Source organism: Hippoglossus stenolepis, chromosome 6, assembly GCF_022539355.2.
Source record: "Hippoglossus stenolepis isolate QCI-W04-F060 chromosome 6, HSTE1.2, whole genome shotgun sequence".
Taxonomy (NCBI): domain Eukaryota; kingdom Metazoa; phylum Chordata; class Actinopteri; order Pleuronectiformes; family Pleuronectidae; genus Hippoglossus; species Hippoglossus stenolepis.
The window spans coordinates 20,999,285-21,014,715 of NC_061488.1; the positions used below are offsets into that span (position 1 = coordinate 20,999,285).

The 15,431-nt window shown below is 44.3% G+C and overlaps 1 protein-coding gene across 13 annotated transcripts in view; it reads left to right on the top strand.

The window, feature by feature from the left end:
* Positions 1-15,431, top strand: part of agrn (agrin) — a 246,455-nt gene that overhangs the window by 214,037 nt on the left and 16,987 nt on the right. For all 13 annotated transcript variants that reach the window (XM_047340241.1, XM_047340243.1, XM_047340249.1 and 10 more), the window contains 9 exons: positions 1,275-1,394; positions 1,575-1,964; positions 3,816-4,008; positions 6,446-6,661; positions 7,945-8,174; positions 9,691-9,825; positions 12,745-12,835; positions 13,169-13,333; positions 14,276-14,387. In XM_047340241.1, coding sequence (XP_047196197.1) covers positions 1,275-1,394; positions 1,575-1,964; positions 3,816-4,008; positions 6,446-6,661; positions 7,945-8,174; positions 9,691-9,825; positions 12,745-12,835; positions 13,169-13,333; positions 14,276-14,387 — 1,652 coding nt within the window. The remainder of the gene's footprint in view (positions 1-1,274; positions 1,395-1,574; positions 1,965-3,815; positions 4,009-6,445; positions 6,662-7,944; positions 8,175-9,690; positions 9,826-12,744; positions 12,836-13,168; positions 13,334-14,275; positions 14,388-15,431) is intronic.

The following is a 15,431-nucleotide window of genomic DNA, read 5'->3' on the forward strand; positions in this document are numbered from 1 at the left end:
TAGAGCTCCATAATTTTATATCTAAACAAATTCCACACACTTGTCACATAATCCTCCCCCTAACAGTTTAAAATGATCTTTCTAATATCCAGCCATCACATTCTCTGAAAACGTATTACTAAAATCCGAGTATCAGTGGCCTGTTTGACATGAATTCCCATTATTCCTGAAGGTAGCAAACCAAACTGTACTTGCACATATCCCCTCCGAGTATCCAGGGAACTTAACTGAACAGTAAGTGGTACTGCAGCTGTAAAAACTTTGATTGAAATGACCGTGACTCAGTGTTTATGCCTCACCTCCCACAGTTCCTCCATATGCAAAACATTACCAGGTCTTAAGTATCGCGCAAACTGATCATCTGTTTTTTGTTGCCGCGTGCACTGCTGCAGATTAAAAACATCTACACCTCACTATGATTATTATAACCACACATTCAAGAGTATTGTGAAGCCTTGGCAGACGTATATGCCGTCTATGAGTGTTTTCTCATTATTTATTTTATTTGGCTCATGATATTGTGAGTCACTGAATGTTTCTCCCAGTTTTTATCTCAGTGCCAACTTCATCGCTTGCTCGCAACGATTTGGATTTTGTAGATGTTGAGATTGGTGTTTGATATTGATCAGAGCCAGTGATAAGTTCATCCAAAACGATGGTAAAAAATGTTGGATTGTGCATAACATCCACTGTACAGAAAATATTGTGTTATATTATGATAGTTTACAATTTAACAACTAGATGTGAGTTGCTCATGTTTTTTTAATCCGTTAAAGGTTTGTTTATTTTAACAATGGTGTAATTACAGGCCTGTATTTTTTAATTGCCACACTTCAATGTGCTGGTATTCATTAAATTAGAATCTTTTATGTATAAAATTTGAGCTCCGGTTGATGTGGAGCAACCGTACATTTACAAGGCTTCTTTTGCACAACACAAACCACACCACCTCCCCGCCTTGTCTTTTTTTCTTTTCTTTTATGAGCGTCATTTAGCATCCCTCATACACTTCGTACAGGGCATCGGAACGCTGTACAGCAACACTCCTCCATGGCCAGTAAAGCGAGCATCTGCAGTGAACGTTATGAGGGTAATTCATCTAGAACAAAGCCAATAGGTGGAGGACAAGCGGTCCCCACAGACCCTCTACCTGTCCTACACAAGGCTCTCAGATAGTATCCAGTGTATCACTAAGGAAGCTCGGGCCCTCTATTTGCTTGGGAGTGTTCCTCAGGAGACTTGTCCTGAGTGGTTCTACCTCTGCTTCCTTGTAGATACAAGATACACAGTGGAGGACATCGAAGGATCCCTGCTGAAACAGCTGAAGGCCTCCAAAGAGACCGGCATCGCCGTGAAGAAGCCGGAGGACGAGAATATTCGCTTCACCAATTATGGTAATACAGTAGTGTGTAGGGATTTACAAAATGAAAAGGGGGTTTAAGTTATTCATGAGGTGATTTATCGAAGGGTTTAAGGGTTTTGAAAAAGAAATCTCAGCACCTCAGGCTCAACATGCTTAAATACATGTTTTCTCCTATTCTAATTTTGATTGTTCTCTCCGGCATCACCCGCAGGCCTCTCCACCACTACCACCACCACGGCATCCGTCACCACAGCTGCTCCCACCACCGCCACCACTACCACCACTACCACCACTACCACCACCACCACCAGGCCTCCGCCAACCTCCCCCTACATCACCCGCCGGCCACCGGGCACCACCCGCAGACGCACGACCACAACTTCAGCACCGGTTACCACGCCACTCCTCACAACAGCAGCCATCACCACGACCTCTCAGCCTCCAGCTACCACCATCGCCCACTTCCGGGGCAAGCTTCATCACAAGGCCCACAAGCCGTGCGACTCCCACCCCTGCCTCCACGGGGGCACCTGCGAGGACGACGGCAACGACTTCAGCTGCAAGTGTCCCGCCGGGCGAGGGGGCTCGGTGTGCGAGAAGGGTGAGCTTTATTTCTTCTCCAATATTTGTGATAACTCTTATATCACGTTTGACTTTATTTCAAACTCGTCTAATAAAAGGAGCTGGAACAGAGTTTGAATATAATACTGTCAGAATTTACTGTTTCAAAGAACCCACCAGTGGCCGACTTTGACTTTACATTGATTTTGCAGCAAAGGTTTGAGGAGGGTTTTGGGCAGTTTTTGTGAAGGGCTTTTGAAGGACTGGACTAAAAATGCAGGACACGAGACGGACACGATTTTTAGGTTCTGATCGTAAAACTTAATCTTGCTGGGGGGATATACAGAGGTGTGGAGCTGGAGGCAGGAGTCCTCACAGGCTGAGCAGGGCAGGCAGATTGTGAAGCAAACAGTGATTCCATTAGAGCGGAGCAAGCCCGCTGACGAGAAAAAACTCAAAAGTTCGGTACGATCTGGTGAACACTGGAGTGAGGATCAAGGGTTTAAGTACTTCAACCGATGAGTGGTTATTGGCAGATGAGTCTCCGGCATGTTGGAGGGTTGGTGAGAGTACATGGGAGTGGGGGGGGGGGAAGGAAAGGAAGAAGGAGGAAGTTTTAAAACAAAGTGGGGAAACTTGAATAGAAGTTTGAGTAATGACTCTCAGTTCACTGATTGTAAATGACAGATGTTCACAGATGTGGATTTATTGTGACACCTGAAGCTCAACATGGCAACAGAGGTCTGAGCTCAGGGAAAAGCTCATGTTTTATTCTTTTTCAAATTTTTTCAACCCGAGCACACAAAGTTGAGGGCTCCATTTTAATGATATAAGCAACTTCCCCAGATGTGATCACATAGATACAGAGGGGAGTGATGAGCCTACAGGTGGATGCTGGGGTGGTGGAGGGGCTGAATCATCAGGCAGCGATACTGACGCAGGGCAGCAGAGGCATTGACAAGCAAAGGGAGAGATGGGAAATCATTGCAGCTTAAACAGTCTGCCAACGTCAGGCATGTCACATGATGAGACTGGTACCGCTCCAGTTTACTGCCTGAACTAGCTCGCAAGCATCGCCAAATCCATAACAGCAAAAAAAGGGATTGCCGCAGCAGGTGCATTGCTCAAACTGGTTTTACTTGGTCTGTAAATGAATCACGGTGTGTTTTGGGTGCAATAAACCATATAGATTTAAACCATTCCCTTTAAAAGCCAGATGGGCTTTCACATCGACAGATTGTTAATTTAACGGCAGCTTTTCCAGGTAGTGAGAGAGAACTCTTCTCTGCAGTAGAAGTTCTTCCTGAGAAGCACAACTCTTTTGTTCCATCCTTCTTACCCTACTTTTGGATGTTTGGGGACGAGAGCAAATTCAAGCCGCTGCATCTTAAGATAATTGACACTTATTGCTTTGATGGGGATTAGCTGGTGACAATCGGTGTGTGTCTTTGAGTTAGAGTGGCTAAATTTAAGTCTCCCACACACACACACACAAGCCTCCCCAAGATCAATCAAATCATTTGAATAGAGGGAGCTCATCAGCTTCCATTCTCCTCAGAGAGACGGACAGAAAGACAGATGGACAGAAAGAAAGGGAGCTGGGCGAGAAAATCATCATTGTCAAGTAATGACAAAACAAAGGTTTCTGTGCGTGTGTGTGTGTGTGCGTGTGAGGAAGAAAGTGTGAAAAGCTCCGCCCCTCCTCTTTCTCAGCTTTTCTTCATGTGATAAATTCATCGTGTGTTGGAGAAAAACATCAATCTTGAACTAAACTGAGAGATTATCACGACGAGCAGCTCTCATCCTTAATCAAGCACATTAGTATTATGCCACAATAAAACAAATCACCTTGTAATGAGAGCATTGGCCTGTTGTCTCCATTCCTCCACAGTGATCAAGTACTTCATCCCGTCATTTGGAGGCCAGTCCTACTTGGCCTTCCAGACCATGAGCGCCTACCACACGGTCCGCATCGCCATGGAGTTCAGAGCGTCCGAGACAACCGGCATCCTGCTCTACAACGGCCAGGAGGGCAAGAAGGACTTCATCTCTCTGGCTCTGGTCAACGGCCGGGTGGAGCTCAGGTGAGTGTCGGCTGATTAAATTTGATGAAACTCTTAATGATCGCCGTGAGGAAAGAGGGTCATTGCATTAGCAGCAGCAGCAGAGAGGACGAGGAGATAAGAAACAAACACAAGCACCAGAGATAATGAGGCAAATAATTACAGCAAGTAAACATGTTGAAAGCAACACTGCCAGAAAATAAATACAGACACAGATCTGCAGGTTAGAGCTGTGATACGGTTCTTTCAGAGATATGTTCAAACGTATCATGATTACAGATGGTGGGAACATATGCACGGAAATATGTGCAGGACATCTGAGTTTTGTTCTTTTCATCAAATGCTCTATATTTAGAGGTAGGGCTGGACGTACAAGTGGGATATGTGCATTTACAGATGGAAGCGATGACGTATAGAAGCTGGTCCAGATATGACTCACCAACGCATTTGGCTGTCTGTGGTTTTACATACAGATATAGAATGTACAGAAATACATTTTGTAAATCTATGCTTATAAGAATTGTCTTGTTAGAGGGATATTTAGAGATTTCTGAATTTGAATATGCTGAATTATATCCCTGTTACCTCTGCTAAGGATGTTGTGATTTCGACTGGTTGTTCGTTTGTTAGCAGGATTACCCAAAACCTACCTTTCCATTAACCAAAGGCAGAACCCATTACATTCTGGTGCAGATTTGCATTGGGGGCACATCCTGATTTTTGTTTTCACTCTCTTTAACATTGTGACATTGGTTCTTTTTCAACATTTTCCCTGATTTCACTGAGAATAATCCATGGATCTTGAAAAAAATCTACTGAGTACCATTCTAGTTTACTTATATGACGATTTATCTTGTGACTTCTGAGAAATGTGGCTCAGGAGTCACAGTGAAACGTCCACTAACCAGGGGGTTGGTGGTTCGATCCCAGTCTCCCCAATTCCGTGTGTGGAACCCCAAATTGCCCCTGACAGCTGTGCCAGTGTGCGAGTGACATAAAGAGACAAAAATATTTTCGCGATCATATTCACACCTACGGTCAATTCTAAATTAACCTGCATGACTTTAGACTGTGGCAGGAAGCTGAGGTACTCAGGGAAACCCCCCGCAGACACAGGGTGAACATGAAATAAATGGGATTCAAAATCCTCTTACTGTGAGATGCCCTTAATTATTATCATGATATCAAATTACATTTACATTAAAACAGTACTTTATCTACATCTCCCAAGTGATTGCAAGTTTCTGTCATTATTGGTCATTCTGTGATTATTATTGATACTCGGAAGGACAAAATCAATGCTGCAGAGACCAGGATATCGTGATGCGTGTGAGTCAAACTCCAGAAACACTGGACACGTTCCGTAATGAGACTGAACAATGACCCTCGCTGCCTGGTTAACAGACACTTCTTTTAATCACCATGGCTACAGTGACTCAGAGTTTCTGTGAAATGTTTTAGATTTGAAACCACGCTGAGTGTCACTCCTCACGACTGGTAAATTGATGCAGACGTGTTAAATTGGTGTCATGCCCAGTGAAGATGTGTGGAAGGAGTTGAAGGAGAATACATTTTTTTCCCTCCTCCAGCACAGTATCAGTTTTGGACTCAAAGCTAAAAGCGACAGAAAGTTTCATCAGTTGCTGTTTAAATTAGACAATTTTCCTGTCAGACACCCTCAGACACTTCTCGTCTCTGTCCTGGAACTGTATGAATAAAAAATATTTTCCCGGAAAAACAGCATAATTGCTCCTTCAGAAGAAATGCGAATGAACTAATTAGAAATTCCCCACCACGTCAGTTATGGACCTATTATTTCAAACGCCGTCCGCTTTCTTAATCATTTTAAGTCTTTTGTCTCAGCCTGACCCTCGAAGTCCTTTAAATTCCTCCCAACCTGGCCACGTTGGACTTCTCTATTCAGAGTAAAATCAATAGCAAACTAAAGGAGATCATTAGTCACTTGTGCTTTCCAATGGAGCTCTGCCTCTATTGCAGAAACACAGCTGTGAGATTACTGCAAAACAGCTCTGCAAATCTGAGACGTGGGGAGAGGAGCTAATTATTCGTGGCAAATAATTGCTCTCAGGTTGAGCTCATACTTCTGTATGTGTGGGTGCACATACACAACAGCTCTCCCTGTGAAGGTATGGCCTTTGTCTTGTTCAATAAGAAAGAGGGCGTGAAAGACATTTCTTAAATGAATAACTGGCTCATTCCTGTCACATAGTTTGCAATCCCAAATGGGATGTCTCTTACCTTCTTTATTTCATCCCTCTGTTTTGTTGAGCAACATGAGCAGATTTCTTCTAGTCATTAGGCGCCTTGATAAAGAGCCAACACATTGTGTGAAAAACAAACTCCTCGAGCGCTGTAATCTGATATGAAGTTTGAAAGTACACAGGTATAAAGTTGACGGAATGAGCGCCTAACAAGTTTTTGTTCGCCTTCTCCTCAGGTTCAACACGGGTTCGGGCACAGGGACGGTGGTCAGCAAAGTGCAAATCAGTCAGGGCCGCTGGCATCAGCTGGTGGTGACTCGCAATCGGCGAAACGCCATGCTCAGCGTGGACAACGAGCCGCACATCGAGGGCGAGAGTCCCCGCGGCACAGACGGCCTGAACCTGGACACCAACCTCTTCATCGGAGGAGTGACTGAGGAGATGAAGCAGGAGTAAGACCTTCCATCTGCAGTTCCACATCGTTATGATAACAATTATGGCAGGAAATGAATCACACACACAAAAATCCATCAACTGTGGTTTCTATTTACGGAAATCTCTATATTTTATACATTATATTGAACACAGCAAACTTTTTTCCAATCTCCCACTCCCTTGTCCAGATTAACCTTGTAGTAGGCCTCTGGACAAAAGAAATAGCTGTGAGCTGATATTGACCTCCAGTTGCACACACACACACACACACACACACACACACACACACACACACACACACACACACACACACACACACACACACACACACACACATATATTTACTATCATAATTTATTTTTTATGAAGGCTCCTTTAAAACAGGTGGACTAGACTGGAACTACCTTAAGGCTCGAATCTTTAACAATGCATGTGTTCAAAGTATTATTGTAGTTACTGAGTATATCTCATAGGATAATACAGCGTTAGATCTGTAGTATTTTACAATTAGGTACACACAACATCTTTGTCTTAGGTGTTGAAATCCATCAACTTCAGCCTCATCCTCTACTGTAATATACCAAGGAATAAAATTGCTTCATGCTCAGCAAGAATACACAGAGTATTACGGCCATATTGAAGAAAAAATATATTCGGAGATGTTGAGAATAAAATTGTAATATTAAGACAATAAAGCCATGATAATTTGAGAAAAAATCATATATAGGAAATAATAATAAGAAATAAGCTCCTCTCTTTCTGGATCCAATCTCATTGTCTCTTGAGAAACAATGAAACCTCTTTGAATAGCACACACGTAATTAACGATGGCCTGACAGTCGCCCACTACCAAACGTTTCCTCCTCCACATAAGAGGCAATTTCCTCCAAGTCTGAGTAGTTCTTTCTTCAGACACTTTCTTACACAATTTATTTATTTCAAAATCCTGATACTTGTGATAATGTGGAGCTGATGTGAAAAAAGATTAAGTATTTCATTATTTGTGAAATTGGGTGATCTTATGATATCACTGCTCTACAGTGACAAACAGCCTAAAATTAGGACATAAGTCACCAAATGTTCAGACTTTATTCTCTTAATGTTGTGACTTTATTCTTGACATTTCTTTAATTGGCCCTATACCCTATTAACAACACTTGGGATATTGAGCACATAGCATCATCTGAACCATAAGTTCTGTGTTGTGAGTGTGATTAGTGTGGTTATCCTATCTGTACGTGCGTTGAAAGAAACACATTAAAAGTCATCACATTCTTACTGGTTCCCGTGTCATCCTCAGTGTGAAGGAGAGGACAGCGGTGGCCACAGGTCTGGTTGGCTGCATCCGACTGCTGGACGTCAACAACCGAGTGCTCAACTTGCAAGAGAGCGGGGGCAACAGTCTGTACGGCAGCGGCGTGGGTGAATGTGGCAACAACCCCTGTCAGCCGAATCCCTGTAAGAACAGCGCAGCGTGCCAGGTGAAGGAGGCCGAGATGTTCCACTGCAAGTGCAGCAGAGGATTCTGGGGTAAGACGCCGACAAAAGGTGCAGATCAGCAGTTTCTCTAATGTTGCGCTGGGATTTCTTCTCAGTCATGGTGTTTTGAGAAGTTAATTCATGTGTGTGTGCGCAGGAAACTTAGAAAATAATTCTCATTCAGAAGTACTTTTCAGACTTTTCTAACACCTCGTCGTTAAAATGATGTTTATATCTCTGCTTTGCCTTCTCTTCATGGATTCACACTGGTCGTGATTTACTCACAAATCCTAAGTAAGCTTGACAGCCTAATTTGACAGTGTAACTCTGCACCCAGCAGGAGCGCCGGTGGACGTTTTGTAAACACCGACTCCATCATATCAGAGTGTCCAATGCCGAAATGATTAAATGTTGAATCAGCACAGAAAACATGGAAACTTCCACCCAATCCTCAGCGATTGGCCTTTGGCCTGTCTCTACTTGCACGTCCCTCCCTCCCTCCTCTCTTATTCCCTCCAGCAGATGCCGACTAACAAGCAACTCTGAGAGAAAATAGTGAAGACCCGACACACTCAGGGCCCAGTCAAGCGTACCCCTGCCCGGTTGTTCCGCAGCTACTTCAAAAAGTTTCATTCCAGAACCAAATAAATTGTCAGAGTTAACTTTTTTGCTTTAATAGTAAAGTATTTTATACTCGTACATCTCGGCGGTTATGGGAAACTATTTTCCCTAAAAGAGCGATTTTCCTTAAAGTTAAAGTGTGGATCAATATAACATCATGTTACAATATTAATACCTTTCATATAGTTTTATGATTTGTTACTGAGAGACCTGAGAAGGATGAAAGATAAACCTCTGCTCTGAAGAAGAGGCATTGCTGTAATCAAACTTGTGTCTGCAACATGACGTAAAGTGAATGGTAGTCAAGTTAATTTTGTCATCATGTCAATTTAGAAAGTGGCCAAGATGGTCTGGTCTCAAAGAGAAGGATTGATCAGAGAACGAGAGAATAAATGGGGAAAGAGAGGTGTACTTAGATGGAGGACATGTCAGGACAGCCAGATGAATGGGGGAGGTGAGAGAGTATTAAAAGATAAAAAGATGGGAAAGGAGGAAGCGATATGAAAAAAAAAAGAGCTGTGGTAGGGAGGAAGTAAGAGCAGGGGATAAAAGACAGATTCCAAATGGTGTGAGTAAGGAGAAAAAAGCGGGGGAGCCCTGTGAGCTCAGCGGGGATGGGGTTCATTAAAGTGCTCTCCTCGCAACAGGCTCCGACTGCTAAAGTAATGACGGGTGAATTTAGATGGGCTGAGGCAGAGGGCTAAACCATCACCCCCCAGACGAGCGCGAGCCGTTCCCACAGCCGGCGTTGGCCCCGGAACACAGCCACATGGCAGGGATGCTCGCCACTGTTTAATCTGGACGTGTAATATTTTCAAATCCTATTAGGAAATGACCTCTATAACAGAGGAAATCCCCACACACACACGAGAAAGTGGTTGTAAATGTCAGTGGTTGTCATAATTATCATTTATCGTTTTCTCATAATGTGTGTGTGTGTGTTTAGGTCCAACCTGTGCTGATGTCCACGACCCATGTGAGCCCAACAGGTGCCATCCATCCTCCCAGTGCCAGGCGCTGCCAGAAGGAGGCTACAAATGCGAGTGTCCCATGGGGCGTGAAGGAAGGCACTGTGAAAAAGGTAATTTGACTAAAGAGTGAATAACCTGGTTTAACTCTTGTCTCTCATGCCTCGATTGTTCCCTCTGGTGCTTATCAAGGTGCAGCACCACCCACCTCTTAGCCTCTCTTCCTCCTGTTTTCTTTCCGCTCTGTGACATTTCCATCAATCCTGAATTGAGGAGAAAGATCAAACACAGAAAGGTGGGGGGGCTTCAGGGTCAGAGGGGATTGGTGAGTTGGTGGGCTGCATGTAGAAGTAAAGTGGATGATTGGCCCCATCGGGCCATCCGCCACATTGACTCAGCAGGGCTTGTTAGCTAAGTGACAGCGAGGCTGCAGCCTTCCTCCACTTCCTCTCTCCCTGCCCGGCCGCCCACAGGTGTGGTGTTCAAACAGGTTTGTTCCTGCTGAGCTACAAACATGGCAGAGTCAGGCCTCGGCTGGGGAACAGACCAGAGCAGCTTTTAATGTTCACCATTACCACTTCTGGCAGTGTCACACTCTGAACTCTACCTGTGGGTCGTCCCTCCCTGCATCTGTAGATGTTGTCACGAGTCTTTGCAGAAGTTGACTACGATCAACTGGGAATGAAAGAGAATACGCAGCTCTGGGAATTTAGAAGAACCAGATGGGAACAACCTCCCTCTGAGCCTCAAGTCCCAGTTAGTAGGTGATTAAAGTAAATCGAGGTGAACCAAAATCAATGCTATGTGAGCGAGAGCATCTCCCATTCCAAAAGGCTATTTTTTCACAGGAATCAATGAGATGACTAATCGCATCAGTCCTCCCTGCCTGTGATGATTAATGGGAGCGTCACTCAGCCAGAGTGTCGGCCCCAGACAGGAGCTCAGAGATAAGGTGGCAGCCAGGCGGACATACCCTCTGAGGGCTGCACTGAGAACAGTTAAAAAGACATGTAGCCTAGAGCCCTCTCATCTGAAGCCTGCAGGTGTATTAGTCATAATATAAAGTGTGTGTATCTGCGTGTGTACATGTGCAGCTGAGCTGTGGTTTCCATTTCAATTCCAACAGGGTTCTTCAGGGCTGGCACCGTTATAAGATCACCGTCAAGGACTTTTCTCAATGGTGTTCCAATAGTATTGAATGGCCTACTTTCCTCAGTGCTCTCTGCCTGTGATAGTGTAAATCATTACACTTTAGTGATGAAAGCTGGATCACTTAGACTAATCCCACCCTCAAAAAACGAACTACAGGGGAGAGTTCAAATCTTAACAATGTTTTGTGTGTGTGTGTGTGTGTGTGTGTGTGTGTGTGTGTGTGTGTGTGTGTGTGTGTGTGTGTGTGTGTGTGTGTGTGTGTGTGTGTGTGTGCAGCTCCAAAATTGTTCATTTCGGCTGCTTTATTTTTGTCTTTCTTTATCTTACAACGTTCGTTATAAAAAATCTTCACAAATGTTTATCACAAGGGCTATAACAAAATGACCTGGAATAGTGAGGACACATACATGTCACCATGTATTTCAATAATAATAATTAAAAAATAAGCAGTGTGTCATTAAATTAACCAGAGATCTACAGAAATATATCTCTCGAGTAGATGCATATTAAATCAATATTTAATATAGATCAAAGGTTATATATATAAATATAAGCTGGAAGCGCCAGAAGTACCCGATATATATGAGTGGGTGTTTTTCATTTGATATTGTTTAATGGGTTTTATAGCAAATACTGGTAACAGTTCTTAAATATAAACAGAACTACCTGTGGAGTGAGCCAACAAACACTGTCAGACCTAGAGCATCTCTCTCCACATTCAAGAACCTCTTGAGAACTCATCTCTTGTGAGGTCGGTCCTCTCCTACCACCTCTAACACCCCAACACGCCTCTCAGTGCAGTCCTTGCTGCTTCTCCTTCCCGATCTCCTGCACTTTGTCTTTTTGGACGGATTTAGCTCTCAGTACCCCACTCGCTCCCCTGCTGTACAGCAGCCGAGTGTCGTCCCTCAGCAGCGAGTCGCTCTGGATAAAGTCTCACCATCATCCTCAGTGATAGATGCAACAGCGTTCAACTGTTTCCCAGTATCGACTCCCTCATACGTCATGTGGGTTTTCTTGGTCACTCACTCTTTCCGATGCGTGGACCTCTGGTGACATATTGATCACAGAGCTTTTATTTTCAGCACCGGGTGAAAGAGAGACACCCCCCACCCTTCACTCTCCCCTATAAGGAACTATTTTCTCAGCAGCTCCGTTACTCTAATAGATTAGTGCCATTCTTCTCCTCCATGTTGCGCGCCATCATCATTAGCAGTCTTCTGCAAAAAAGCTAATTAGCTTTCTCATCTCCGTCTGCCTCTTCCATCCTCGACTCGGCTCTGCTAATCCCAGCCAATTACAAATAAAAGCTTCCTTGCCGGCTACATAGGTGCGTGTGTTTGTTTGTGTCCATATGTGTGTTAGCAGCTCGCAGACGCCTCTGAATAATGGTCGTTTTTTCAACCAACACCATGAACACATACCCCGGGGTGACACTTGGATGGTTTTTAATGTCAGGCCACTTGTTAGAGGGATGGCACAGAGCCTGTTCTAATCACTCCAGACAGCCAGAGACGGGACAGCCAGACATAGACCCCGTTACAAAGACATGAATTTGTATAAAGGCCTGCCAGAATACAATGGCTACATTATTTAATGGTTCCCGACTGTGGTGTTAACTCTCCAAATGTCTCCAAAGGTTCTTTGTCATACCGTGGCGGGCTGTGTAATCAGTCTGGCGTAAGGTTTTTGATTTTTTTTTTTTCTTTGAATATCTGTCACGGAAAAAGTCTTAATCCTAAAGGCTATGAAAACATAAATCCATCTCTTTCCATAATGCTGACAGGTCCCTCCAAGATGCACCGACTATCCCTCAATTTTGATTCTGTCAGCACCGAAGGCGCGACCTGAGGATGAATGTAGTCTCTTTGTTTTTTCAGTGGCTGAGAGGAGAGGGGCTTACATGCCGCTATTCAACGGAGACTCGTACCTGGAGCTAAAGGGGCTCCATCTCTACGGGCACGATCTGCGGTAAGTCCCATGTCCCTGTGTGAAATCCACACAGCCAAGTCTTGTGCAGTTCGTGTTACTGAACGCTGGATATCGTGTTGGTTTTCATCGAGCTTGTTCTGTGCCCAGGGCAGAGCTTCTTCTTTAAGCCTGAGCTGAATTAACAATGAGGGTTACATAAATAACAAGTTATCTTGGCCTTAGCATGTAGAATATATATATATATATATATATATATTATGTCTCTGCATGATGTAGAAAGAGCACCGGTGCACCAAGCAAACTCTGCTTAGGTTCAGGTATATGTTTGACTCTTACATGTGTGTACTGACTTGTCTCTTTCTGTGGCTGTAGTCAAAAGGTCAGCATGACAGTGGTTCTCATGGCCAACGACTCCAACGGTGTGATCTTCTACAACGGCCAAAAGTCCGACGGAAAAGGAGACTTCATCTCTCTGTCCCTCAACAACGGGATCCTGGAGTTCCGCTACGACCTGGGCAAGGGACCTGCTACCATCAGGTTAGTATGTCCAAGTGTTTCAGTTAGACAACTAGGGAAAATTGAAGTGATTCTGCGTTCTTTTGAGCTGAAAACCCCAAAATATGACCGCTCTTTCATTAAATACATTAATGCTGGTTTTAATATCACATTTAATTCCAAATTTATACATTTATAGGTTGAACGTGGCTCATTACGGCTCCCAGTGTTTCAAACTGTCCTTTCAGGGCCAATGCTCACGTACAGTCAGCCGTTAGAGATGTGTCTTTACGTCACGACATTTATATATATTGGAAAATGTTAAGACCCTCTAATCAAAGTTGGAGTAGCCCCTCGTGACTGAGAAGCTGTGGAAAGCTGCGTTCGTTTTTCAAATCTATCCTGAAATTAAACCCCTAAACCACCACATAGTTTACTGTTCAGAGACGTCCCTCATCCACTCCTGCTCCCCAGCTGACACACACACACACACGCACACACACACACACACACACACACACCACACACACACACACACACACACACACACACTGACAGACACACATACACGCACACACACACTATTTGAATCGCTAGCTGAGACAGCAGCCTGCGCCGGCGATTCAAACGGCTCGGGACAACCGCGGTCTTGGCTGTCAGGAAACTCTGGAGGCGAGAACCCTCTACTTCAAACGGCATTTCTGCGGAAAAGTGTGCGCTGCTACTCGAGTCATAACTCATAGCTAGATGAAGATGTGTCTTAGCTCCGCCTCCCAGTGCTGCATTCTCAAGGCGCTTTTTTGAATTTGGAGGGAGAGACACTTCACCCAAAACTGGGGTGAAATTACCCTTTGATACAAAACAAAACATTCTTAGGAAAGTTGAATCCTCCATCCAACAGACAGCTCCAATGTTTTAACCAATTGATACATGACTCGCATGAATGTCTATGTGTGTGTACTTGTGTGTGTGTGTGTGGTGTAGGAGTAAAGAACCAATCCAGCTGAACGTGTGGAACACCATCAACCTGGAGCGCTCCAACCGCAAAGGAGAGATCATGGTGAACAAGAAGGACCCTGTCCGAGGGGAGGCACCGGTAAGAAACAGCAAGCTAACAACTGCCTGGGAATGATCATCGTCACCACAACCTCTGGCTTCAGCGCTCCCCTTTATCTTCGTTAAAGTGGTTCGACCTGCTACTTGAGGCACATTTGACTCCTAAAACTTCTGCCCCCTTTGTTTTTGAGGTTTTTACACAACACTTCACACCTGAAAATACGCCACTATTTCCCAGCATCCGTCAGGGTGAGAGGGAGAGCTCCAGTTGTAGACGGCCAGTTTGACAACCTGTCTTCATATTGGAAGCTTTATGATTCCACTTAAAGAAAAAAACTAAGAAAAGAAACTCCCAGCCTTTCATCCTGCTGCTGACATACTGGAGATAAAACTTGGTGTTGCATACAGAAAGCCACAGAAATGGTGTACAGTCCATTTAATAAACGCAGGCTTTGAGGTGGCGTTGAGGAAGAGGCAGAGGCAGATAAAGGAGATAACAGCAGAAGCAGGAATATCGTAATGAAACTCTTCAGCTCCACGTCTAGACCAATAAAAGCAGGTACATGTGTCCAAATGAAGGCGATCTAATAGTTTGATAAGCCTGTAAGTCATCCAATTATATTAAGCTGTGTGATTGGTGATGACGAACATGCACTCTGTCAACTCCATCCTCGTCCTGTGAGACGCAATGCTCCTCTTTTTTTTTCTCCTATCGCCGCTGTCCTTCCCCCCACTGCCTCCCATCGTCTGTATGGTAATTGTGTTTTACTCCAGCAACACAGGCAGAAAATCTTATTAAAAGAGAAGAGCAAGGCGAAAGCAAGGATGAGGGGATGGGGGCACAAGGGATGAGCTTAGACTAGTTATGGAGCTCAATGCAGCGACCCCATCAAGTGTGGCTCTCTCCCAGTCCTGCTTTAAGAACTGGAAGGACCTTTCTGGGCGCATTGCTCAGAGAAGCCTATAAAATATCAAAGGTGGTCACACACACACACACACACGCATGTGTATGAATACATATTGCATGCCGGGATATTGTCGTCATGTCAAAGATGGGAAATACACCTGTCAGAATCATTAAGGT